Source organism: Hipposideros armiger, unplaced genomic scaffold (genome assembly GCF_001890085.2).
Source record: "Hipposideros armiger isolate ML-2016 unplaced genomic scaffold, ASM189008v1 scaffold_875, whole genome shotgun sequence".
In the NCBI taxonomy this organism is placed as follows: domain Eukaryota; kingdom Metazoa; phylum Chordata; class Mammalia; order Chiroptera; family Hipposideridae; genus Hipposideros; species Hipposideros armiger.
The window spans coordinates 574,702-599,659 of NW_017732225.1; the positions used below are offsets into that span (position 1 = coordinate 574,702).

A 24,958-nucleotide genomic window follows, 5' to 3' on the forward strand; every position below is an offset into this window, starting at 1 on the left:
CGACGGAGGAAGTTCTTCACTCTCAGAGGACTCTACCGCCCACCCCAAGCTGCGCTTGGTCCAGCCCGGCCTCCGTAGTTACTCTCGGTCGCGCAGTTCTCGCCCCCAAAGGTTCGCGATACTTGCGGATCCCTGTTCCTTCCCATCATCCCCTGGTGCTGCCGGCCTTGCAGTCTTTGGTTTAGTTTTGTTAGGGCCTCGCAGAGAGTAGTTTGTGGTTCGAAGCGCTCTTCTGCGGGTGACGCAAGCGCAGCGCGAGAGGCGCGCGCCAACCGCCCATCCTCTGCTATCCCACTTTCTTTGCGTTTCGTTGGCCGGGTAGCTGAGAGCCCTGCGTCTTTCACTCTCTACACTGTCCTCATCGCGTGCCCGAAGCAGGGGGCGGGGCCCGGGTCGTCTGGAGAACTCAGCCAGCTTGAGCGCGAGACTAACGGCCGCGACCCTTCCGAGGTGGGGGAGGGGAGGAGCCTGGAGAGCAAGGGCTGGGGCGGGCGGGAGGGAGAGGAGCCTGGGCCGACTGGAGTGGGCGGGGGACTCCTGGGGGCTAGTGGAGTGTCGGGGCCGTCCACCGGCAGGGGAAGAGGGCTTAGGATGGCGGGGACAGCGGACGGCTGGCCTTTCCGAGGGGATGTGGGTGTGCTGTTCCAGAGGGGCGATCCTTTTATTCCTCTCGCCTTTGTTCAACACCCTGACCACCCGTGTCTGGGCTCTAGGGCTCCTCAGTCCTTGCCATGGGTGACAGTGATGACGAGTACGATCGAAGGCGCAGGGACAAGTTTAGAAGAGAGCGCAGCGACTACGACCGTTCGCGGGAAAGAGATGAAAGACGTAGAGGGGACGATTGGAATGACCGGTAAGACACTTTTCTCAGTTTTGTACCTCGTCCGTCTCGTTCTGTTGCACTCCACCCTCATTGCGTTTCACTTACAGTTTTATTAAGGCGAACCATCTGAACTCGCTCATACTTGACTGTTTTGTGTGGTTCATTCAACCTGTTTACCAAAGATTTTTGAAATATCTGTAAGATCAAACCAATAGACCTCAGTTTGAGTGTAGAAAAGCAGTATTTATAAATGTTCTTAAAATGTGTGCACTTTATTGTATGTACATTATACCTGAAAAAGGTTGATTCAAAAAAAGTAATAGAATTGACTTGACTGGAGAGGTTGTCAGACCCAGTCCCCTGGCAGAATATGATTAAATTTCTTGGAATTTGTCTTGCCTAAAATCAGAAAGTTCTTGGGACAGTGATGATTGGGTTTGACAGTGATGGGATTAGATTTGATTCTGCCAGTGATTAACTTTTTGAGACGTTCTTGAGTTAATTATACTTACGTTATTTCCATTAAGAAGCATCTGATATGGTTTCAAATAAAGTAATCAAGTTTAAGATTTTTTTTAATATAAGGGGTATCACAAATACCTAATCAGTGAACATTTGGCACTGACTCCATTGGGAAACATTATCAGAAAAAAAGTTTGCGGTGATTTCTTGTGGTAGCATTCATTATGGTTTTGAAAATGAATTTAGTGAATCATTCAGTCTGTAAGTCAGTGTATCTCTTCATTGTGGAGAGTGTGGCACTTTGTTTTCCTTGGTATTTTCTAAGAAAAAAGAAAAAGTGTTTTTCTGAATTCTAGAGATGGATAAGATGTAGTTATTGCCCTTAAGGAGCTTACAGTCTGGGGGGCAAAATAGACTGGGGTGTATGCTGCAAACAGGTTTATATGAGAGATTATCATAAAGATGGTAAGTGTTGAGGGAACAGATCTTGTAAGGGAGGGGAGTAGTGGTGGAGGTGGTGTGTTGGAGAGAGCTGTAGGAAAGCGATACATAGCAAAACTTGGAAAGATGAGTGGGAATTCCCTAGGCACAAGTGGTGTGAACAGCTCTGAGCTATGGATTATAGTTTTTTTGAGTAGTGGGTCTCAGAATGTAGTCCACAGACTCTAGTGGGTATGGGAGGTTACAACTTTTTTATAGTAATACTAAGATAGTATTGACATTTGCACTGATGGGTCTGTAGCAATGATGAGTAAAACTGCTGGAGCCATAGCACAAATCAAGGCAGTGGCACCAAATAGGACGAAAAAAAATAAAAAAGCTAGTTTCACTTAATGTCCTTGATGAAGCGATAAAGCTTTTAAAATTGTATTAAATGGGATTCTTAAATAACATCTTTTTTAATACACATGACAAATGAGAAGTATGCATAAAGTACTTCTGCATCTAGGAGTTACAGTGGTTATCTTGGGAAGAGTATTTGTGGGATTGAGAAATGAGCTGAATAACAGGTTTTTTTTTGGTGTGTGGGATGCCTTTTTTTTTTTTTCCAACTTGAATGAAAGATTGTTAACGGTTATTCCTATTTGGGTATTCGGCAGATGTTTTCTTTTCTTTCTTTTTTAAAAAAATTATTAGTTTTAGGTATACAAAACAACATAGTGATTAGACATTTATATACCTCACAAAGTGATAACCCCGATAAGTATGTTATTCAGCTGACACTGTACATAGTTATTACAATATTATTAACTATATTTACTGTGCTATACTTATATCCCGTGACTTTTTTTTTTTAAAGTTTGGCAGACATTTTCTTGAAAACAAACTAAGAGAACCTGTTACTTCAAGGAAAATTGTCAGTTTTGTTGCCAATGAGGAAGTGGAACTTTCCAGTGAAAATTAAAATTTTGGAAAACTTGTATCTACCAATGTGAGCTTGACAGCTTCCCACTAAAGACTTTTCTGAGGCGATAGGTAGTACTACTAATGAATATGATATTTTGATATTATGTGATCAGATGTGTCAAGATCCATTCAAAGAATAAAATAGAATAGTGGATTTTAATGTAGCAGATACAGAATGTTCCTTGATATGGTTTCAAATTCAGTGGTGCAACCAGCCTTTAAGACACTACCTCTTCTCAAGCTTTGGGTAGTATCAAAGAATATTCTCAGTTATCTGAAAATGCTATTAAAGTATTCCCTATTCCAACTACATGTCAATGTGAGGCCAGATTTTTTCTTTTTCTTTTTTTTTTTTTAAGATTTTTTTATTGGGGAATTGGGGGGTGGTGATGGGAACAGCGCTGGGGAATTGGGGAAGGGGAACAGACAAGTTGCTGTCATTTTGTTCTTCAGTCTAGTTGTGGAGGACGTTGCTTCACTGGCCCAAGTTGGCACCATCATTGCGCCCTTCCCGGGCGAGGCAGATTAGTCGCCACCTTCTGGACGGCCGCTCACAGCGGCTGCTGGCCACTCACGCTGGCTGCTGGCAACACACGGTAGCCCATGGCAACCCACTGCCACAGGGGCTGCAGCCTACGTTGTCGCCGGCAACTCATGGCAGCCCAGCTCCAGGTTGAGCTGTTGTTCAGCATCTTAGCTGTGGAGGGCAGTGTCACTGGCCCTCATATGTGGGATCCGAACCGGGACCCTCTGGCATCCCAAGCCAGTTCTTAACCATCGCGCCACTTGGCCGGCCCGAGGCCAGATTTTCTTCATATTTTTCAACCAAACAACATATCAGAACAGATCGACTATCGAAGCAAGTATGAGAATCCAGCTGTCTCCGTTAAGCCAAACCTTGAAAAAAATTTGTAAATGTAAAGACAGAGCCACTTTTCTCACTAAAATATTTTTGGAAAATAGCCATTTTTCATGAAAGTAGGTAATTTATGTTAATATACAACTTCAAAATGAATTGATATTCATTTTTCTGTTCTTATTTTGAATACAGTAAGTATTAATAGATGTAACAACCCACATAAGCAAAAACTCTTTAATCTTCAATAATTTTGAAGCGTGTAAGGAGATCTTAAGACCAAAAGTTTGAAAAACCACTGGGTTAGAGCAAAAGATTTAAAAAATTTTAAGATGGGGATGGATGCGGCTGGTGACTGGTAGAGAGCCTGGAATGAGGAGCCAAGGTTTTTGAAGTGTTATGTATTGGCATTTAAGCAAGGGCCTGGCATGATCAGATTTGATCACTTTGATTATAGAGAAGGGGTAGAGACCAGAAGTAGGTAAGTAGAATCTATGCTGCACTCAGGAGAAATGACCCAGGGATGACAAAGAAGAGGGCAGCTTTGGTAGGCTTTGAGGCAGAGGATTAACAAGCCAATAACAAAATAGTAGTGAGGATGACACTTGATAACTGGACACATGGAGATACATTGATATACTGAATGTGGGAAATAGGAGGGAAGCAAATTGGGCCCATAGTGGTGGAAATCATACTCTAAATTCTGACAGGTTGAATTTGAGGTGACAGTGGCCATCTAGTAGGGGATTGTTAATGTTGGTCAGACGCTCAGGAAGAAGGCCAGGCTGGAGGATGAAGAGTTGAGAGCATCAGTTTGTGAGTAATGGCTGAAGTGATGGAAGTAGGCAAGAGTCTTTTTCTGTTTAGAGGGTAGTTTTATAATTTTAGGCTTTTATCCTTTTAGTCACAGACTAAAGGGCCTGTCCAGGAGTGTGACATTGGGATAGCCAACTGTGTCTTATTTACTGGTACTTGTTCTGATCTCCAGAGAGTGGGACCGTGGTCGGGAACGCCGCAGTCGGGGTGAATATCGTGACTATGACCGGAATCGGCGAGAGCGCTTCTCTCCTCCCCGGCATGAGCTCAGCCCCCCGCAGAAGCGCATGAGGCGAGACTGGTGAGATGGCAACAGTTTCTCTGTCTCCCTCATTTCTGCTGAGAGCTTTCTTTGTCATTTCCTTTTCTCAAACTTCTTATAAACCATGTTTTTTTTGTACCTTTTAAACTCTTGGGTGAGAGACCACATTCCATATGCCCCCCCTCCCTCTGTCCCATCCTCCATGTTCTGGAGAGATGATTCTCTCCCCTGTCTGACTTTTGTGTCCCCCACCCCCAGGGATGAGCACAGCTCTGACCCATACCACAGTGGCTATGAGATGCCTTATGCTGGGGGGGGTGGGGGCCCAACTTATGGCCCCCCTCAGCCCTGGGGCCATCCAGACGTCCACATCATGCAGCATCATGTTCTACCTATCCAGGCCAGGTAAAGACCTGGGGTTCTAGGGTTCTTTGGAGACGGGAGTTAATGGGCTTGGGGGATGGATTGGGATTGCTGAAGACTGGCAAGAAGTGAGTTAGGCACACAGAGAAGTGTCTATGGGGGTGGTAGCAGGTGGTGCCTGGCGTGATGTCCATGTGGGCAAAGGAAGGTGGCAACTGGCTACCTCGGCCCCCCCCATCCCCCCACCCTCTTCCCCCACAACCAAGACTTCCTGACCGGGCCCCCCCCAGGCTGGGCAGCATCGCAGAGATTGACTTGGGTGTGCCACCACCCGTGATGAAGACCTTCAAGGAGTTTCTCCTATCATTGGATGACTCTGTGGATGAGACAGAGGCAGTTAAGCGCTATAATGACTACAAGCTGGATTTTCGAAGGCAGCAGATGCAGGATTTCTTCCTGGCTCATAAGGATGAGGAGTGGTGAGTGCCCCTACTTGCCTGTTATCTTTTTCCTAGCATGTTTCCCCTGGCCCCGCCAGTGGAGCCTGCAGCCCTGTCCTTTTCCCATTTTCCCCAATCCAGAACTTCCTTGGGGGTGGGGGATGGGAAGTACAACAGCATTAGCTGATGGATTCTCCTCCTCACTTCAACATCTGCCAGAGCCCCCTACCCATCCCCCTTCCCCACTGTTCTCAGTCGGTGGGACACCTCTAGGCACCTGGCCAGAGCCACCTGTTCCCTTGGGGCAGCAGACAGACTGCTTCCCACTTGCTGGATTTGGGTCATTGTCATCCCTGATCGCCGGGACCCTGTGTGGCTATGGCATCCTCCCAAAAGCAACGAGTGAATTCAGACAAGAAAAGCAAAGATCTCAGGGTTATTTGACAGAAAAAGAATTTTAACCTTTTTTTTTTTTTTTTTTGTGGATGTTTTAATTTTAATCAACCATCTTTTCCCCCCTTCCTGCTCCTCCTCCTCCTCATCCTCTTTCTGCTCCTCCTCCTTGAAAAGAGCCAGAACTGGGAACTACACCCGCTCATCGACGGAGCTCGGAGCAAACCCACCTCCACCCCCACCATACCCAGACCATACATGAGCCCCTGGGCTGAGCTGCACTGCCCCGGCCAGGCAGACAGGCAGGGCACTGCTGTGCACAATGCAGCAGTTTAGCTGAATGTGATTGCTCAGGCAGTTAGTCAGTTAGGGCCCCCACCGCGGAGTCCCGCGGGGGTGGGGCGTCCGGGCCGGGACACCCCAGCCAGGAGCCAGCCGGTGGCCCACCTGCCAGCATGGGCCCTGGGCGCGCTAGTTAAATCTTGAGCTCTGTTTGACCAAGCAGCCAAGGTAAAGATCCTGGAGGTGATGCCTGCGGCTTTCCTTTCCTCTTATGCTCAACTTGCGGTTCTGTTCTGTCTTTCACTGTCCCCTTTCTTTTTTCACTCTGTCTCACTCATGTACCTTTCTTTCCCTGTCTCTGTTCCTGATCCCTGCCTAACACTTCTTTTCCTCTGTTGTCCCCCCCACCCCCAGTTTCTCTTGTCTGGGCTTCAGTTTTTCCCTTTGTTTTTGATATCTGGGACTTTCTCACACTTTGTCCTTTTTCTCATCTCCTAATTTCCCGTTTTACCCCCCAGGGTCCTATTTTAAATGTTTTCTTTTCATGCTTCTCCCTAACCCTCCACCCATCTCCTCTTGCTCTCCCTGTGGGCAGTACCTGAGGTTGTAAGGGCATTTCAGGTTCTCCTTTGGTCTTTCCCTGTCCCTTCACCATCTGCTTATCTTCCCAAGGGGGGAAGAAAGGTATCCCGCCTTTTTTGGCTTTTCCTATCTGGTGCATTTCAGGTTTCCCTCTGTCTTCCACCTAGGGATGGAGGGAACTGGTGGGAGCAGTCCTTTTAATGACTAGCTTGGGGTTGGCAAGGAGAGGGAGGTTCTTTGGGGCCTACTGTTTCCTTAGCCTTCCTCAGAAGCTTTGGGAAACTACACTTTTTTAAGTTAATGCTTCCTAGAGACTTAGGGCAATCAATTTGCCTCCCCAACCCTGGCTGCCCCTGTAGTCATTACTTTTCCCAAATCCAGAGCTCTTAATTCCTGGTTCTCCCCCAGATCATCTCAGAGCATAACCTCTGGTTCCTTTAGGGGTATTGGGTGGTTCTAGTGCACCTTTCTCCCCAGTCTCTCTGCTTTTATGACCTTTTGTGGGTGTGAGAGGATGGGGGCTAAGCCCTGATTTTCCTGGGCCCCTCCCCATGTCCTGGCCCTGGCCTCCAGTGACTATTGTGTCGTTTCCCTCCCCACTTTATAGGTTTCGGTCTAAGTACCACCCGGATGAGGTGGGGAAGCGTCGGCAGGAGGCCCGGGGGGCCCTGCAAAACCGACTGAGGGTATTCCTGTCCCTCATGGAGAGTGGCTGGTTTGATAATCTTCTCCTAGACATCGACAAAGCTGATGCTATTGTCAAGATGCTGGATGCAGGTGTGTAGACTGGGAGGGGCAGTGGGTGTCTGGTGACCAAGGTCTTTGTTGGGAAATATAAGTAGGTTGACAGAAAGCCAGAGGCTGAAGGCCAGGGCCCTTGGATTGTAACCTCTGTTCCCTTTGTTGGTAGCTGTGATTAAGATGGAAGGAGGTACAGAGAATGATCTACGCATCCTGGAACAGGAGGAAGAGGAAGAACAGGCAGGAAAGCCTGGGGAGCCCAGCAAGAAAGAAGAAGGCCGGGCTGGACCAGGCCTGGTAGATGGAGAGCGCAAGGCTAATGAGAAGGAAGACAAGAAGGAAGATGGGAAACAGGTCTGAGAGCTGGGGCCTCTGGGTGCTGCCTATGAGCGTGGAGGGAGGAGAACAGCTGCTTCAGTGGCGGGGTCCTCAGGAGCTGGAACTGGAAGATTGTGTATTGGGTGGGGGAGAGGTGAACTTCTGGGCTCAGCTGTGGAGGGTGGGAGGGGCTCTCTGATAAAGGTTGATGGAGAGATGGACATCCCAGTGACTGTGTCTACTTGTAGGCTGAAAATGACAGTTCTAGTGATGACAAAACTAAGAAATCTGAGGGTGATGGGGACAAGGAAGAGAAGAAAGATGACTCTGAAAAAGAAGCCAAAAAGGTAGGGAATCTCTTGCATGGAGTCAGTGTCAGGGCAAGGGTCCTGGTTATCTGGCTTACCTCCTCTTGCTGTGGCTCCCACAGAGTAGCAAGAAGCGGAATAGGAAGCATAGTGGTGATGACAGCTTTGACGAAGGCAGTGTGTCCGAGTCGGAGTCCGAGTCTGAGAGTGGCCAAGCTGAGGAGAAGGAAGAGGCTGGTAGGTTTTATTTTCTGCTTCTAGTCCATTCTCTTCCTACTGAACAGGAGTGGGAGAAGTGAGAGGTTGGTGAAATGCATGAGAGGGTCCCCTTTTGGTGGAGAGAGGAGGAGTGGGGTGGGAGTTTGACAGTTTCTCTATCCTTCTCTCCAAAATCAATAAAAATTCACCAACTTCCACCACTTCCTGTATAGAAGAAGCAGTCAAGGAAAAGGAGAAACCCAAGGAAGAGGAAAGGGAGAAGCCCAAAGATGCTCTAGGGCCTGAATGTAAACCTCGTCCCCTCCATAAGACTTGCTCTCTCTTCATGCGCAACATCGCACCCAACATCTCCCGGGCTGAGATAATTTCCGTGAGTGGGGAAAAACGGCACTGGGGGCAGGGATGACACTCAGGCTCCATCCTTGGGTGGGGTGGGGAGAAGATAATCTGGCACTGATTATGACATACATCCCTATTTCTTTAGTAGGGAAGTCCCCTTCCCATGGACACTGCCTTTTGAGGGTTGGTCCTGGTTGTACCATTTGCTTTCAAGTGCTGTTATTAAGTTCTTTGTTGGTTTTCCCTCATATAAGTAAAGACTCAAAGGCAGTTCCTCAGATTTCTGAGGACATGGGGACTGAAGGAAGAAGTAAATCCCTTGAATCACTAAAGGTTTCTCTTCCTCTGGTTTTCCAGCTTTGTAAAAGATATCCAGGCTTTATGCGTGTGGCACTGTCGGAGCCTCAGCCCGAGAGGAGGTGAGGAATGGAGAGAAGTGTGACCCTGGATACCTTGGAGAAAAGATGCAGGGGCAGGTTAATGGCCAGCATCACCTACACCCCAGGATTATGCTGACATTTTCTTTCTTGTTTAGGTTTTTCCGTCGTGGATGGGTGACGTTTGACCGCAGTGTTAACATCAAAGAGATCTGTTGGAATCTGCAGAATATCCGAGTGAGTGCTGGGAGTGGGACTGTTTTGAGGAAGATAAGGTGTGGCTCTCACACAACCGCTGATTCCTTTGTTCATTGCTTCATTCGTTCTGCCCTGTTTCATCCATTCAGTCTGTTCACCTTAAAGGTCCTGGGACTATTATGGTGAATACACCTGGTCCCTGTCCTCAGGGAGCTCATAGTTTAATCACTGGTGCTCTCAATAAGGCCAGTCTTTGAGTTGCTTCTTGGGCAAGTGTTGGTAAGCTCTCTGTTCCTTCCAGCTCCGGGAGTGTGAGTTGAGTCCTGGTGTGAATAGAGACCTGACCCGTCGTGTCCGCAACATCAATGGCATTACCCAACACAAGCAGATAGTGCGCAACGACATCAAGCTGGCAGCCAAGCTGATCCATACGCTGGATGATAGGACCCAGCTCTGGGCCTCCGAGCCTGGGACACCTCCTCTGCCAACAGTCAGTGACTTCCCATAGAACTTTTTCAAAAGCAGCTGATAACCCCCTCATCTGCTGTGGGCATTTGATCTTACATGATCTGTAGTGTTGACCCCCTTTTCCCACCTTCTTGTGGCCTCTCTATCTGGGCAGCACCTTTAGCTTCCAGCAGAACAGATTGGTGTTAGAAATTATTTGTGGGTTAGGGTAGAACAAACATGAAGACAAATCCTGAGGCAGCAGTAACAGACCATGTGAGCCTTGAATTCCTTCCCCTCACTTTGCAAGAGGTTCCTAGGCTACCTACCCCGAGGAGCTTTCTCTGCCTCATTTGTCTGTCTTCTCCCTCCCTACCAGAGTCTGCCCTCTCAGAACCCAATCTTGAAGAATATCACTGACTATCTGATAGAAGAAGTGAGTGCTGAGGAGGAGGAGCTGCTGGGGAGCAGTGGGGGCCCCCCCCCTGAGGAGCCTCCTAAGGAAGGGAACCCAGCGGAGATCAACGTGGAACGGGATGAGAAGCTGATCAAGGTGCCAGTGAGAGCAGTGTGGGATGAACAAGAGCCTGGCTTGGGGCAGTAAGGGGGCAAGAGTGGTGAATTCACGGCTTCTCATTTCTTAGGTTTTGGACAAACTCCTCCTCTATTTGCGCATAGTGCATTCCCTGGATTATTATAACACATGCGAGTATCCCAATGAGGATGAAATGCCTAACCGATGTGGCATCATCCACGTTCGGGGACCCATGCCACCCAACCGTATCAGTCATGGAGAAGGTGAGCTCCCCTGCCTTGAGTCCTCTTTGGTTCCCCTTTCTCCCCAACTGCCTCTGGTTTTAGTTCTACTCAGGAGCAGTGCTCTGTCACCTCCTCTAATCCCCTCCTTGCTTATTCCTTGCCTCTGGCGCCCTTCTCCAACCTGCTGTCTGTCTCTGTCTCAAACCACAGTACTAGAGTGGCAGAAGACGTTTGAGGAAAAGCTGACTCCGCTGCTGAGTGTGCGAGAATCTCTATCAGAGGAAGAGGCCCAGAAGATGGGTCGCAAAGACCCTGAGCAGGAAGTGGAAAAATTTGTCACCTCTAACACCCAGGAACTGGGCAAGGATAAGTGGCTTTGTCCTCTCAGTGGCAAGAAATTCAAGGTCTGAGATGTTAGTTGTGTGTGAGATGGGTGGGAGGAGAGGGTGGAGCCAGGAATCCACCTCCAGGATTCTGCTCATTTGTGATTGGTAGGAGGGGAAGATGATTGTCCTTCCAGATGGGGTCCGGGAAATTAGGGAAATGCTTCCTCTGTTCTGACCCTCTGCTCTCTTCACCCAGGGCCCTGAGTTTGTACGCAAACATATCTTCAACAAGCATGCAGAGAAAATTGAGGAAGTGAAGAAGGAGGTAGCATTTTTTAACAACTTTCTCACTGATGCCAAGCGCCCAGCTTTGCCTGAGATCAAGCCAGCTCAGCCACCTGGTCCTGCCCAGAGTAAGATACGATCCATGAGGGTGTACCACATTCCCTCTCCATTAACTATTCAAGGACTCCTGGCTCTGTATCCTATTGTCCTCTGAAAAAAGTTTCTGCTCCACCCTCAGGCTGTATTCCTAAATCAGTTGTTTGCAACCCCCCCCCCCCAGTAATTCATGTTTCTATTCATGTTGTACTCCCCCCAGGCCTGACCCCGGGACTCCCCTACCCACACCAGACTCCCCAGGGCCTGATGCCCTATGGTCAGCCCCGGCCCCCCATCTTGGGCTACGGAGGTAAGTACAGGAGGGACTTGAAAGGGCTTGGTGGTTGTGAGGGGCTGGGAGAAAGAAAACAGCCAAGGTGTAGTTGAGGTCATAGATTTTTCAACCGAACACTCATCTTTTTCACAGCTGGTGCTGTCCGTCCTGCAGTCCCCACAGGAGGGCCTCCATATCCTCATGCCCCCTATGGTGCTGGCCGAGGGAACTATGATGCCTTCCGAGGCCAGGGAGGTTATCCTGGGAAACCTCGCAACAGGTGAGAATGAACTAAGATGTCCAAGCTTTCTTGTCCTCTTCAGACTGGGACCAATTCTTATCCCATGTTACCTCTTCCTTATCTCACAGGATGGTCCGTGGAGACCCACGGGCCATTGTGGAATACCGTGATTTGGATGCTCCAGATGACGTGGATTTCTTTTGAGCCATTTACTTTCCTCACTCTTGGTATCTATACTTGTGACTGCCTTGTCCCATCCAGCTCTGAGAATTTTTTGTACGTCCAGCCCTACTGCCAATAAAAACACTTCCACAGTGACTCCTGACTGCATATGTATTACGTCCCTAGATCCTCCCAAACATTGGCTGGGGCAATGGTTAGCTGAGTCTTGCCACTTTATTGATGCCAAAGGCCCCAGCTCTAAGTCTCTGCTTTTGAGAGTGGGTAGGTGTGTGTGTGTGTGGGGGGGCGGCAGAGACAGTCTCAGTTCTGGGATCTTTGCTTCAGTCCAGGGCTTGCAGCTGCTTTTCCGAGTTATGGCTGGTCAAACACAGGTTGTAGAAGGAGTTGGGGTCAAAAGCTGTGCTTACCTCTCGCCAGCCCACCCACCCAGCAGCCTGTAGTTCACTGGGGTTTTTTGGAGCACCCCAGTAGTGAGGGTCCAATACCAGGACGTAGGCTTCGGTGCCTGGCCCCAAGCAGACTCCCAGCAAGGCCTTGGACTGGGCATCTGCATCCCCCCCAACCATTACAGGCCCCCCGCCCCCTGCGAAGTGGGAGTAAAGCCTCTCCAGTTCCCCCTGAAGCCCCGCTCCACTGGGCACATGGCATAGGCGCCCCTTGGGCCCTCCGAAATGGTCGAGGCAGAGGCTGGCCTCTACACAGCCGATCCAGCTCCGAGAGCCTCGGAACCCAGGGGGTTTGTCGCCCATGTCCTCCAGTGCCGTCTGCACGGCAGCCAGCCCGGGCACGCCAGCGGGCCGGCCCTCTGGCCACGAGCACAGAGTCTGCAGAGTGCGGTATCCGCAGCCCCAGCCTCGGTCGTCCAGGCCGTCGCAACCATAGTGATAGTAGAGGTAGTGACCTGAGAGGACGGCTAGGCGAACGGGGCCGCGTCCGGGTGGGGCAAGGCCCAGGTGGACGTCCTTCAGCGGCTCCAGGGCGGTCGGCTGTAGCAGAGGTTGCCGAGGCTGGGCGGATGCTGCGTCCCGGCAGCGCGGAGCGAAATCCAGGGAGAACTCAGGCTCCAGCACTTAACTCTTGACCCTGCGTTTTGGGCTAGCTGCGGGCAGGACAGGCACACAAGATCTGGCAACTTTCTTGCCGGGAACCCGGAAGCAGCTGAAGGAGCGAACTGTGGAGGCTACGTCGACCCACGGGGTTCCCACAATGCACCACCGCCCAGCTCCACTGCCCCCGCACCTCCCTTCTTACTGCGCAGGCGCGAGTTCCGCCTCATAGGGGCGGGCGCTGTGCATCCCACCTCAGAGTCGGCCAGTCCGCGGGCTCCAGCACCTACCCATTCGTTCCCTCAGCCCTGTAGTTAGGCATTCTGTCCAACCCCCGCTTCCCAGTCGCGTACACGCCTGTGGCTGTAACAGTTTATTGGCAGCCCAGAGGGGCGAAGGCACCGCGGGGGAGGGGGCTCGGCCGAGACATGCAGAGGACCGGGAACCCCGGGAGAAAGTCGGGGTGGGGAGGGTCTAGGGCTCCTCCGTTATATCCCAGCCCCTAGATAAATAGTATATACAGCCAGTGGGCCGGGAGGGGCGGGCAGGGCGGCGGGACGTGGGGGTCCCGCCTGGGTCACAGGTCAGAACAGCGATCCTGCTTGCTGTAATGGTCAAACTGGTTCTTCCAGTGCACCATGTAGGAGCTCCAGCGGTGGAACTCGGCCTTCCACTGGCGCTCCGCCTCGTCCAGCGTGTCTGCGGCCAGGCCGCCCGGCAAGTGGGTGGTAGGGGAGGACATGGGGAAGGTAGGGGAACGGACACGGGTCGGGGTGGTGTGTGGAGGGTTAGTGCAGGAGGATACGAGGATACAAGGAGAAAGTAGAAGGCCACGTGGGACGGTGGAAAAAGGATCAGGAGAATATGCGAAAGACGAAAGACCACAGGGAGGATGGGGGGGTGGGGTGGGGTGAGCAGGGAAGGAGGATGCGGGGAAGAAAATGACCGGAAGACGGGGACGGAAGGGATCAGAAGGGGGAGCATCCGTAGGTTTATGCGGAAAAGAAGAGAAATGGTTGACGGTTATAGCCCCCCTGGGAGGTACTCTCTAGCCCGCCTTTTCCCTCTGCCCCCAACACCAGGCTCAGGCTCCAAGGAATAATTTTATAAAAAAAGAAAATTGGCTTTTTCATTTCCATTTAAACAACAAAGGCGTGTGGGTCCCTGAGATGGGTTGTAGGTCACCCCTCCCCACGCCCTGTCCACTTTGACCAATCTCTCGGTTTGAGAAGGGGAGGGGTGCTGGGTCGGAGATCCCTGAGTGGTGCCCTTCCCCCATGGTCCGACCCCTCTTTAGAGGAGGGTCCCCTGAGGGGGAAGAGGCCGTGGTCACAGCCGCAGGAGCCGGGAGAGGAGGAGGAGGAGGAGGGGTAGGGAGAGGCCGGGCCTGGGCCTCGGGGCAGCCTCCCCGTGGGCAGGGCCTGGGCAGGTGCTGGGAGCCTCCGAGGCTGGTGGGGAGAAGAGAGGGGTTACACCCCGCCGGCTTCCACTCCCCTTGCTCTCTCCGCGCCACATTACCCCCCGCCCCCTCCGCCAAGCCTCTGCCCGCTGACCCCTGCGTACCGGTGGCGCTGAGCAATTTGGGTAGGAAGCCGTTCCAGAAGGCGCAGGCCTGGGCGCGGAGACCCCGCCTAACCTCCAGCGGCCGCAGATTCAAGCTCACGTACTGCTGCGCTCCCGCGGTGTACGGTGGCCACTGCGTGGCATTGGGGTCATGGGGGTCATTGGGGTCCCTGCGGAAGGAAAGGTAAGGCTCAGCCTCAGGCAAGCCTGCCCCGCCCTGGGGGCTGGGGAATGGAGATAGAGAGGAGGAGGAGGTGGAGGCGGCAAGCTGCTTCCAGACCCCATGCCTTCTCCGTTCCGAGGAGAGCCCCGTCCCCTCCCTCCCACCGCTTAATCCTTTATCTTCTCCAGCATCCCTCAACATCTGGAGTCTTCCACTTCCTCCTGCCCTCCCTTTCTGGCTCTCTTCTGCCTTTCCCTGATTTTTTTCTGCTCCATCGTTGTCTTTGTTTCTCTCTTTTAAAAACCTGATGATTTATTGAGCCCTTACTATGTAACTAGGCCCAGTCCAATCTCTACAAACATCACGTTTACTTCTGACAACATCCATGTGATCGGATTTATTGTCCCCTTCTTCAGACAGGTAAACTGTGCCCATGCGCATTTGTCACAGCTAATAAAATCACCACTGGTCCAATTGATCAGCTCTGCAGTTCTCGCTCCTAACTACTATGGTAACGCCTCTGTCTCTCCTTGTCCATCTTTTCTTTGCCTCTCTCTGCTGCTGTCCTTGTCTCTTCAGGACCTGTCACCCTGCTTTCCTTCCTCTTTCCTTCCTCCTCCTTTCCTCTCCCGGTCTGCTTGGTCTGCTTTGTCATTCTCTCTCCCCGGTTATCTCCTTTGTGAACTTTCCCCCCCTCTCTCTGGCCCTTACTGTCTGTCTCTGCTTTCTCCCCCTCTCTGTCTCTCTTTGTCCCCACCACCCCCCTGCCTCCCTGGCTCCCTGAAGCCGTCCTCCCCTCAGCACTGCTGACCCTGTGCGGGCGAAGTTGGCCCAGTATCTCATCAGTCGCTGGGCAAAGGCTCTCTCCTCGACGGTGTAGTTTAGCGAGGGTTCCAGAGGGAGCCCAAAGATGAACTCGATCTCGTAGCCGTGGGGCACCCCCATCCAGAGGGGCCAGGGGAGTGTGGACGCACGGTGTTCAAAGATGTAGGCATAGACCCGAGCACCCTGGGCGGCCAGTCGCCCAGCCAGCTGGGCCACTGGGCACACGACATTGTGGTCGCCTACCACATCATTCATGGCCTCCCTCAGGCGTGCTGGGTCCTCAGGGTGCAGCCAGTCTGTATAATGCAGGACCACAGCCTCGGCAGCCAGGTCACTTGCCTGGGGGACCCCGACCCGCACCCCGGCCAGAAACTGGGCCCGGCTGATGAGAGACTCGTTGTCTTTGCTGAAGCCTGGGGCCCCGTAAACCAGAAAATAGGAGCCCTCATCCTTCACCACACCCACCAGCACCTGAGGGGACAGGATGGAGGAATGGGGGTGGGAAGACACAGACGGACAGAAACAGAGGGACAGACAGAGCCAGAGAGATGAACAGTTACAGACCCAGAACCACGGAGGAAGAGAGTACAAGATTGGGGATGGAGAGAAGGAGAAAATACACCCACATTTCCTTTCATCTGTCCCTCTGGCCACCCTGGGATCAAGCCCTCAGGGAAGAGAAACCTGGGCCTTCGGGAGTGGGCCCTGAGAAGTCCTCATGTCTGGGTCCCCAGGGGGAGGGTGGGTGGGAGAACAGGTCTAGAGGAACCAGCTCCACCCCTTCCAGCCACTAGTCACCTGCAGGCCGTGGAAGTCTCCAGTGTTGATGAGGGCCTCGGGTGTGTCACTGAGGAAGTCTCCATCCACCACAGGCACGAAAGAGAAGCGGAAGATGCTTTCCTGAGGCAGCACATGCCACTCGTGGTCCACCAGGTCCTGAGCTGGTCGTGTCCGCAGGCAGGCAACCAACTCTGTGTCATTGCTACCAGCCCCACCTGGGGGACAGCCTACTAGGCGGGCCAGTAGTGTGGCCCTGCGGCGGGCCTCTCCCATGCTCACCATGGCCCAGGGCGCACTGGGTGCACCGCTCTGCAGCACAGCCCTGTGGAACAGGCCCCGGCTGGGTGGGGACAGCAGGTGCATGCCCACAGAAGCGGCACCTGCACTTTCCCCAAACAGAGTCACTGACATTGGGTCCCCCCCAAAGGCTGCTACATTCTCCTGCACCCACTGCAGGGCCAGCCTCTGATCAAGGAGACCTACATTGCCTGGGGCCTCCCGGCTCCCCGGCAGGGCCAGGAAACCAAAGGCTCCCACCCGGTAGTTCATGGATACCAGCACAGTCCCTTCAGCCTGGGCCAGGAAGCGGCCATCATAAACATCCAAGGAGCTGGCCCCACTGTAGAAACCACCCCCATAGATCCAGACAAGGACAGGGGTGGGGGATGCAGGCCGAGGGTATGGTGTCCACACATTGAGGTAGAGGCAGTCCTCACTCAGCTCACGGTTGGGATTCCACATCTCGGTGCCCTCAAAGCCAGGGTACAAGGTGTCCACATATTGGTAGCAGACACTTTGGAAGGCGGTGGCGTCCAGCACCCCTGGCCAGGGCTGCTTGGGCTCTGGTGGCAGAAAGCGACGGGAGCCCACAGGTGGCTCTGCAAAGGGGATGCCCAGAAAAGCAGAGACAGGGCCCCCAGGGGCCTCCAGGCGAATGCCCTGCAGCTGGCCCCCACGCACCATCACCCGAAGCTCTGGGTCCTCCAGGTGTTCAGCCTCTGCCCCTCCTCCCAGGAGGAAGAAGAGGAGGAGAAAGAGTGGGGCCATCGGGAAGGGAGTGTGCAGAGGACACCACGGGAGCCTCATGACTGCTAGGGCAGGCAGGCGGCTGCTGGGAGAAAGAATGGCAGAGGGTGAAGGCCTGAGGCTGCCAGGAAGGAGGAGATGAGGTAACATTCTTGCCCAGGGGTTATCGCTGAGCTGCAGAAGAGGTGGAGCAGGTTGGTGGAGAGGAGGAGAGAAATGGAGGGAGATAGACATAGAGACAAGGACACAGGCAAACAGGGAGAAGCAAGAGGGGTCAGAGACCAAGGCACATAGACACCCAGACAAATGTAGGGTACAGAGTTGAGACCTGCCAAGCAATTCCTCCCCTGCCCCGCAGAGGGCCCACCGCCCTCACTTCCTTCCCTCAGCTGGATGGACTGGGTTGGGCCCAGTGAGAGCAGTGCGGGGCACTGGCACTAGAGGCCGCAGTCAACGTACAGGCCATCCAACAGGGGCGGGGCCCTCGCTGTTGGGAGGCACCGGAGGGCGCTTGCAGTGGCCTGAAGGCGCAGCTTCTCTGTGGGCCAGGGCCAGGACCCTGGGGTGGGTGGTTTGGGCATTCAGGGTGTAGAAACCGCAGGTCCTGGGGCACCCCAAATTCTACCAACGCCACACCCTGCCCCGCCCATCCTGCCTCATCCTGTCTGGCACAGGCACTGGTGCCTGCGGGTGCCCATCAGCTGCGCATCCCAGTCGCCTAGCCTCAGCTAACAAGCTCTCTAGCCCTGGACCCCAGGACTCGAGTCCCCCATCCATCCGATGCTGCTGTGCACGCTGCCGCCAGAGGGGGCCGGTAGAGACCTAGAAAAGGACTGCGCCCACCGCCCCGAGTCCAGGAGCGAACTTGGGGCGGGGGTCTGAGGGCTTGCAGGCATTGCGGAGGGGTCTGAAGGACAAGCCGGGACGCCTGTGTTCCCGGAGCTCCGGAGATCCCCGGCTGCAGGGGCGGGGGCGCTATTTTGAGGCAGCAGCTGCTGCGGTTCCGGCATCTCCAGCCAAGGGATCAAAATTCTCCGGGTCGGAACTCCCCCCTCTCGCGGCGGTCACCCCTCATCCAGCCCCTGGCGCCCTGAGCTGGTGTGGTGGTGGTGCTGAGATTAACTAGGAAACCCGAGTGGGGCTAATTATAACTCAGCGCTTCCGCTGAGCCTCGCCTTGCCCCCCAGTAGAGACGGAGTCCCTGCGGGAAGGAGAAGCCTGGGCCTGGGAGGGGGCTTTGGCTGGGCGCTGCGCAGGGGCGCTGGGGTCGCGGGAATCAGGTGGGCCCAGTTGGACGCCAGGAACCTGCGCAGCCCGGGTTCTGCTCCAAGCAGGGAGCGTCTTCCAGTGGCCCCAGACTTAGGGACGAGCGGGGGAAGGGGTGCTCCGGGGTCCCTACAGCAATCGAGAGCAGAGGTGGCGGCCAGCCCTGCGGGGTGCCGGCTCCCATGCGGGCGACCGAAAGTCTGCGGCGGCGGGGGAAGAGTTAAGGATGAGTGTGGGGCGGCGGGGGGCGTCGCTGGGCAGGCCCAGGGGCGCAGTGGACGTCCGGTTTGGGGGCCTGGATCCCTCCAGGAGGGCACCATCCGCTGGACGCGGAATAGGCAACGGGCCGAAGGAGGGTCCCGAGAGGGTCGGGTGACTCACCTGAGGCAGCCAGGCTGGGCCGGGCCGGGCCGGGCCGCGCCGCGCCGGGAGCTGGAGGTGGCCGAGGTTTTCTAGCGCAGGCTGAGCCGAGTCTGACAGCCGCCGCCTTCGGCCCCCGGCACACACCCACTCCGGGCCACACGGCGCCCCCGCCTCCGCCCACTGTCTCCGCCCCCGCCCCTCCCCGCCGCCCCGGGCTGCCACCTCCACTCTCTCTCCCTCTCTTGGAGCCGAGACCTAGAGACCCCGGAGCCCAGACGGATGCCAGTGACAGACGCCAACAGACGGACAGACACGCACGCGGTGACAGACACGAACGAAAGAACCGCAGCGGCGGGGCAGACACCCACAGTGATAGACGGACCGAATTCCCCGGAGACAGACAACGTAGACCGACGGTCTCATGCAGTAACAGCCACAAACACAGCGATCGACATTCACAGACGGACGGACACACTCGGACACAGTGACAGCCTCAGTAGGGGCTGGGTGCCGAATAAATGAGCATCCCTAGCCACGACACAGCAGGGGTGGCATTGGGGGACCGGCACATGAAAATGTGGCTGAAGACCCCATCAGAGGTCCGGGTAGCACTGGTGGAGAAAAGGTGACGTGGGACACTCCTGTGGTAATAAAGACGTGAATACGAGGTCACGAGTGGAAATAAGGGGGGCCCCGAAGGAGGAAGGGGACCGGAGGGGGGGGGTGTAGAAGTCAATCAGGGACACCCCAAAAGGAAGGCCAAAGTGGTGGCAAGCGCTAGCTTGCGGTGCGAGGCTGCACTCCGCTGTCTCAGTGGAAACTTCTGGAACCCCCGCGGGTAGGTTTGCTCTGGTTCCCTGACGGGTGGCCTCGGACTTCGTCACCAGGGTCCGGTCAGGGCATGACATCACCAGGCCAGACTCCCATTGGCCGCTGCGGCCGGCAGGTGGGAGCGGCCTGGCCCCAGCGTCCCCAGCCAATTCCGAGGGGCTGGGTCCGTACGGATCCCCCACATCCCGCCCTCCGGAGATCACCCTTGGGATTGTGCGGCTGCGGCGTCGTCTCATGCCCTAGGTGAGGGCAGAAAAGTGTGCAGCGGTGCCTGCACAAGTGCACCGCGCCAAGGGACCTTCCTCTACCCAGGCAGCAAGCTCGCGAGCCCACGGCCCGCTGCGTGGAGGACCCGCCGGCTCTGGCGAGCGTCTGGGCGTGCGTGAGCGTGCGCGAGCGCGCGGGGAAGGCCGTGCGGGGCACTGCGGGGGGTGGGCGCACGCGCGCACGTTCACTCAGCCGCCAAGCGCTTCTCAGGGTCTCGGACAGAGTCTACAGGCGTGAGGGCCAAGGACACCAGGTCTCGGGGTTTCGTGGGGGTGTGGGCTTCGCCGGAATCCAGAGGTGTGACCCTCCCTGGGCCGTGCAGTCCTGGCTCTCCAAGCTGGGCGCCCCCAGCTCTTCCCCCCGCGCACTCGCGCGCCCGCAGGCCCGGGGACTCGCGCTGAGTCCGCTCTCCGCTCGCCGGCGGCGGCCGCCAGGTGGCGCAGAAGGCAGGGGCTCGGGCTTTGGAGACTAGGAAGGGAGGAAGTGGGGACGATGAACCCCTCGCCATCTCTTCCCCGCTTTCCGCACTCCACTCTTCAGGCATCCCAAATCCCCTGCATGGACACGGAGGTTCCCTGCATCCGGCTGTCAGCGTCCTGGCCCCACTGGTTGAGGGCTCTCCAGTGATCAGACCACGTTCCCAGTCCAGCTCCCTGAAGAGCAGGCATAAGGTCTGTGGATGGGAGTGGAGAACAGAAAATGGACAGTGTAGCTGCGGGAGAAAAGGAAATGAAGCAGGTTCCCCAGCGTGGTATTTATAAATTATTAGAATGATGAAAACCAACTATGAATGAATGAATGAGCAGAGGCCTGCCCCGGGCCTACGGCTGAAGGGATATTTGGCCTGTAAAGGCCCTGGTAGTGATGGGGGCTTGCCTCTCTGCCACTCTCCAAAATGGGCTATGCTACACAGGGGCGTCACCTGACCTCTACAATCAGGAGTCCCTAATCCGAACCATGGAGGTAGAGCAGGGACAGCTTATAACCCAGGGTTATCATGAATTCGTGATACTTAGCTTAGACGGTGAGAGAGCATGATATGTTCTAGGAGCTGGCCCAGCAGAGACTCCCTCAGAGAGGTCAGTGCTGACCTCAGGCTAGTCCTGTCACTGGAGTCAAGGACAGGACACCCAGGGTGGGCTGGAATCTCCCAGGAAGGCAAGCCCTATATTCATTTGGGTTGTGGTAAGTGGCTTTAGCCAGAAAAAGTGCCCAGATGTGTCTACAGGGGCTGGAGTGGAGAGCGAGGACCAGGGCAGTTCCTGCCTGCTTGGGGATGGAATCAGGAGGGCAGTACCTGTGAGGGATCTATGGGAGGTAAGGGCAAGGTAGGTTGTGGAGTGCTCTGAAGCGTCAGAAGAGGAGAGGGAAGGGGAAGTGCTGTTTCCAAAGATGGTCAAGAATCTGGGGCAGGAAGAGGAAGAGGATGTAGCCATTTATGTCAGTACCCTCCTCCCCACTCCCCAGGCCTGGGGAGATGGGAGGAAGCGCAGGCCGGCCTAGTAGGGGGTTAGGTTGGAATCCAAGGAGGGTGTCCTACTCCTGAAGCCCCTGAGGTGCTTCCCCAGACCCTGGGTCATGGAGGGGGTCAATGTCCAGTCAGATGAATCTGCAAGTCTGCATGGAGTCCTAGAGCATGCAGACCCTGTGCCTGCGAGGCAGGTGCGGCAGGAGGCTGGGGCTCTGCAGCTGCAAGCAGCTTTGGGAGATGTGCTGATGGGCCACGGGTGTGTCCTCAGCTTGCCCTTTGTCCCAGGATTGTGAGGATGGAGGAGACCATGAAGACTGTGTGTCCATATCAGAGAGTTTTTAAATGAGCAGGGGGCCATTTGAGAGAGCCAGAATAAAGGGTGTTGGGAGATTCACAGTGCATTGGAGTAAACCCTGGACTGGTGGTCCTGATTCCTGGGTTTTCATCCAGTGCTCTGCTGACTGGTAGTGAGACCTCTGGAGTTACACTCCTTGTCTGGGCCTCAGTTTCCCCATATGTAAAATGGTGAATTGGACTTGAGGTATGTCAGAATCATGGGGGACCACCTAGAGGAACTGATCCAATTGGTGTTGGGTGGAGTCCTTAAGTGTGCTTTTTTTTTTTTTTTTTTTTCAGAGAGGTCAAGTTTACAGCAGAGGATAGAGGATAAGTTTTGTTAGAGCAGAAAGTAACAGCTCTCAAAACGAGAGGGGTTCCCGACTGGGGTGCCCACGTTAGGTGGGGAACTCCTTTAAACTGTCTAGTTGCCTCAGAGCATAATTGATGTCTCTGTTCTGATAGGATTATGGTATCTCAAGACTGGAGCTTTGAAGATATCATTGTCTCCTGCTCATTCTATCAGGGGGTTCCTGACTGTCTTATGTTATGTTAACTAACCTGTCTTAATCCCTCCCTCTGGAGGTGAAACTTCTGACTTCTTTGTTATAGGCTTTGAGAAAAAAACATCTCCTCCCCCTCCCAAGTTTGTCATCCTGGTGGGGTCCTGTGACTTAAACCTATCAGTCACCTATTAAGATTATTTCTCCTGCATGGTTTCTGTCCTAATTCCCTCTACCTTGGCAATTTTCCTGACTACCTATAATTTTCGTATCTCAATTCCCCCTTTGATGAGGTAACCCTAACTGCTGTTAGGGAAAGGGGTGAAGACCACTCTGGCTGTTTTCTGCTGAGGAGGGATGAAGTATGAACCCGCAGTTAGGGCTAGTCCAGAGGGGGTCTAACAGCCCACAGTAGATGAGCGAATCCAGGTGAGGTGGTTGTCATGTAGGCCATCACGAAAGCAGAGATTAATTTGAGGCAGCAGCATGAGGCAATCCCTATAAAAAAAACAAATAAAAGAAAAATGAGAAATGTTTCCCTAAATCCTGTTAAACTGGGAAGCCAGGATGTAAGGAAGGAAAAATCTAGGCTAAAGGATCCTGTTTTTTGTCTGATGTTAGAAACTATGTTATGAATCTGTTGAACTTTATTTCTGATTAACTGTAAATTATCAGACAGGTTGAAACAACATATTATGTTTGAGGAGTAGATAGTCTATAGCAGCTCTAGTGTTTGGGGGAAAGCTATTAGCTCAGCCAGTTGTGAACTGGCCCCAGATGGGAGGCTTGTATTTTTTATGATATTGTGTAAAGTAACTACAGTATATCCAGCCTTCTGTGTGTCATTTTCCATAAAAGAGCTCCTATTGTTGTGGGAAACTCAGACAGAGAAACAGGACACCAAGGTTCAGGAAGCAACGTTTATTGATGCCCGCACAGGCTCAGCAGATTTACATCCAGAGGCTGAGCCCTGACCCAGGCGGGACTTGGGACTATATACCCTGAGGTTTCCAGGTTGGCAGCTAAGATTTATTATTAGGACATGTGGCCCTTGTGCCAGTTTCTGACTGGTTCCCGGGTGAGGTAGGAATTTGGAAATTTTAAATGCGGAAGTCTTAATGGCCATGCAGTATAGGAATGTCTTTGTCTGAAGCTCCCTGCTACAGCGTGGAATCCTTAGTGACCACGTGGTCCGGGAAAGCCTTTGTCTAGGGCCCACTGCCACATTCCCCACTTTGACGCTTGAACCCATACGTGGGTTAGAGAGCATCACCTCCTTCAACAGGCTGCTGGCCTAGGGGTTGATACCTCCATAACATGAGGACCTTAGCAGCAGCCTTAGGTTCTACAATGGTCTCTGTGAGGGAAGAGGTGGAGCGAATGACAAGGGGGAGAATGCAGGGTAAAAGGAGGCAGCCCCAAGGAGCAGGAGGATGATTCCAATTAACACTTTAAATCCCCCGAGGGTGGAGAACCATCCTCCAAATAGGCTTTTGGGGTCCCATCCTGACCATTTTTTAACTAGGACATGTTTTCTAATATTCGTGGCCATAGCGGAGACAGCTTTGCCAGTGTTGTCAATCTGTAGACAACAGCCCGACTGATTAAATTTGCCACAGACGCCACCTTCTTCAGCTAGTAAGTAGTCCAGTGCTAGGCGGTTTTGATAAATAGCGGCCCACATCTGGGTCTGTTGGGTAGTGAGGAGCTCTAAAGCTGTTGCAGTTTCATTGGCAATTATTTCTAGAACAGCCTGTAATCTGATAATACAGTTGAGCATGTAAATGGGGGTATGGTATCCCCAACTCCCATCTTGAGCCCAAGTAGCTGGGTTATAATATTGGATGATCTGCTGGGGAGGCCATTCATCTGCCTGCCAGGTTTGATGCCCCCCCCATATCAAGGCACCTTTTGGGCTTTATATGCAAATCCCGGTGTAAGGGGACGCCTAGCTCTTGGCCAGTTTGGTTAGGAAGGAGGAAGAAACCAGGCTGGATTATACCAAGTGTACAGCTCCCGGTCCAGTTGGAGGGGAGATGGGAGTATGCTCGTTTGCCGCAGATCCAGAGTAAGCCATTGGGTGCTGCCCAGTGGGTGCCCAGGGTGGAGTTTAAGTTATCCCATATAGTACTAAGGGCCAGGAGTGCATGGAAGGGGTTACTGGTGCCATTAGGAAAGGTGCAGTTGGCAATGGAGGAGCTAGTATCTAAGAGGGAACATGAGGTAGAATTGTCAATAGGGCTCCATTACCAGGTTGGGGCTTTTGGCCTCCAGCTGAGAGACGAGCCAGTTAGGTTCTGGACTCTCCTGTATGGGGTGTCTCCCACCCATTGGGTGTAGGGCGTGCCTGTCCGGCTGAGACATCTCCGATTACTTTGGAGGAGAGTACTCACCCTAGGGGCCATCTCTGTGAAGGCCGGATTGTGGTGTAGTTCCACTGGAGGAGGTCAAGGACAGTTAGGCTAGTTCCCTTCCATGGCCAGTCTTCACTCATGAGTGCTCCTCCACATACCCAGCACCCCGTGACATTAAGTTCCTGGGCTATGTGTTCGGTGAGGTAAATAAAGAGGTTTTTTCCCAGAGCTGGAAAACTTAAGGTTTTACCCAATTTGGCCTTGAGTTGTCTGTATAGTTGGGGCCCTGGGATCTGCTGATGGGAGGGCGGTTTTGTGGCGGTCTGGTTGATAAGCCATTTAACCGTTTCCTGTACTGCCTCCTTTC

The 24,958-nt window shown here is 53.5% G+C and overlaps 3 protein-coding genes across 11 annotated transcripts; 1 reads left to right on the forward strand and 2 right to left on the reverse strand.

Annotated features, from left to right (window-relative positions):
- The first annotated feature begins 126 nt into the window (after nucleotides 1-126).
- Nucleotides 127-11,932, forward strand: SRRT (serrate, RNA effector molecule). Of its 4 annotated transcripts, none has more exons than XM_019629910.1 (20): nucleotides 127-450; nucleotides 714-853; nucleotides 4,537-4,665; nucleotides 4,885-5,031; nucleotides 5,256-5,468; nucleotides 7,294-7,463; nucleotides 7,597-7,781; nucleotides 7,994-8,092; nucleotides 8,176-8,290; nucleotides 8,485-8,642; nucleotides 8,969-9,030; nucleotides 9,147-9,225; nucleotides 9,488-9,676; nucleotides 10,013-10,186; nucleotides 10,278-10,431; nucleotides 10,603-10,796; nucleotides 10,975-11,131; nucleotides 11,320-11,409; nucleotides 11,527-11,653; nucleotides 11,743-11,932. In XM_019629910.1, the coding sequence occupies exons 2-20, from the start codon at nucleotides 732-734 to the stop codon at nucleotides 11,816-11,818; spliced, it is 2,640 nt and encodes an 879-aa protein (XP_019485455.1). In that variant the 5' UTR covers nucleotides 127-450; nucleotides 714-731; the 3' UTR covers nucleotides 11,819-11,932. The 4 variants fall into 4 exon arrangements, with proteins under 4 accessions (XP_019485455.1, XP_019485454.1, XP_019485456.1 ...); XM_019629909.1 differs by having other exon boundaries at nucleotides 128-450; nucleotides 11,308-11,409; XM_019629911.1 differs by having other exon boundaries at nucleotides 128-450; nucleotides 5,280-5,468; nucleotides 11,308-11,409.
- Nucleotides 11,933-12,029: 97 nt separating this feature from the next.
- UFSP1 (UFM1 specific peptidase 1) lies at nucleotides 12,030-12,854 on the reverse strand. The gene has a single exon (XM_019629921.1). It carries the CDS (start codon nucleotides 12,544-12,546, stop codon nucleotides 12,118-12,120), a length of 429 nt encoding a protein of 142 aa, XP_019485466.1. The 5' UTR covers nucleotides 12,547-12,854; the 3' UTR covers nucleotides 12,030-12,117.
- Nucleotides 12,855-13,201: 347 nt separating this feature from the next.
- Nucleotides 13,202-19,977, reverse strand: ACHE (acetylcholinesterase (Yt blood group)). 6 transcript variants are annotated; one of them, XM_019629917.1, is made up of 5 exons: nucleotides 18,848-19,973; nucleotides 16,193-17,282; nucleotides 15,381-15,865; nucleotides 14,407-14,576; nucleotides 13,202-13,542 (listed from the first exon to the last, which is right to left on the reverse strand). In XM_019629917.1, exons 2-5 carry the CDS (start codon nucleotides 17,258-17,260, stop codon nucleotides 13,421-13,423), a joined length of 1,845 nt encoding a protein of 614 aa, XP_019485462.1. In that variant the 5' UTR covers nucleotides 17,261-17,282; nucleotides 18,848-19,973; the 3' UTR covers nucleotides 13,202-13,420. The 6 variants fall into 6 exon arrangements, with proteins under 6 accessions (XP_019485462.1, XP_019485463.1, XP_019485461.1 ...); XM_019629918.1 differs by having other exon boundaries at nucleotides 16,193-17,285; XM_019629916.1 differs by having other exon boundaries at nucleotides 16,193-17,374.
- Between the last annotated feature and the right edge of the window lie 4,981 nt (nucleotides 19,978-24,958).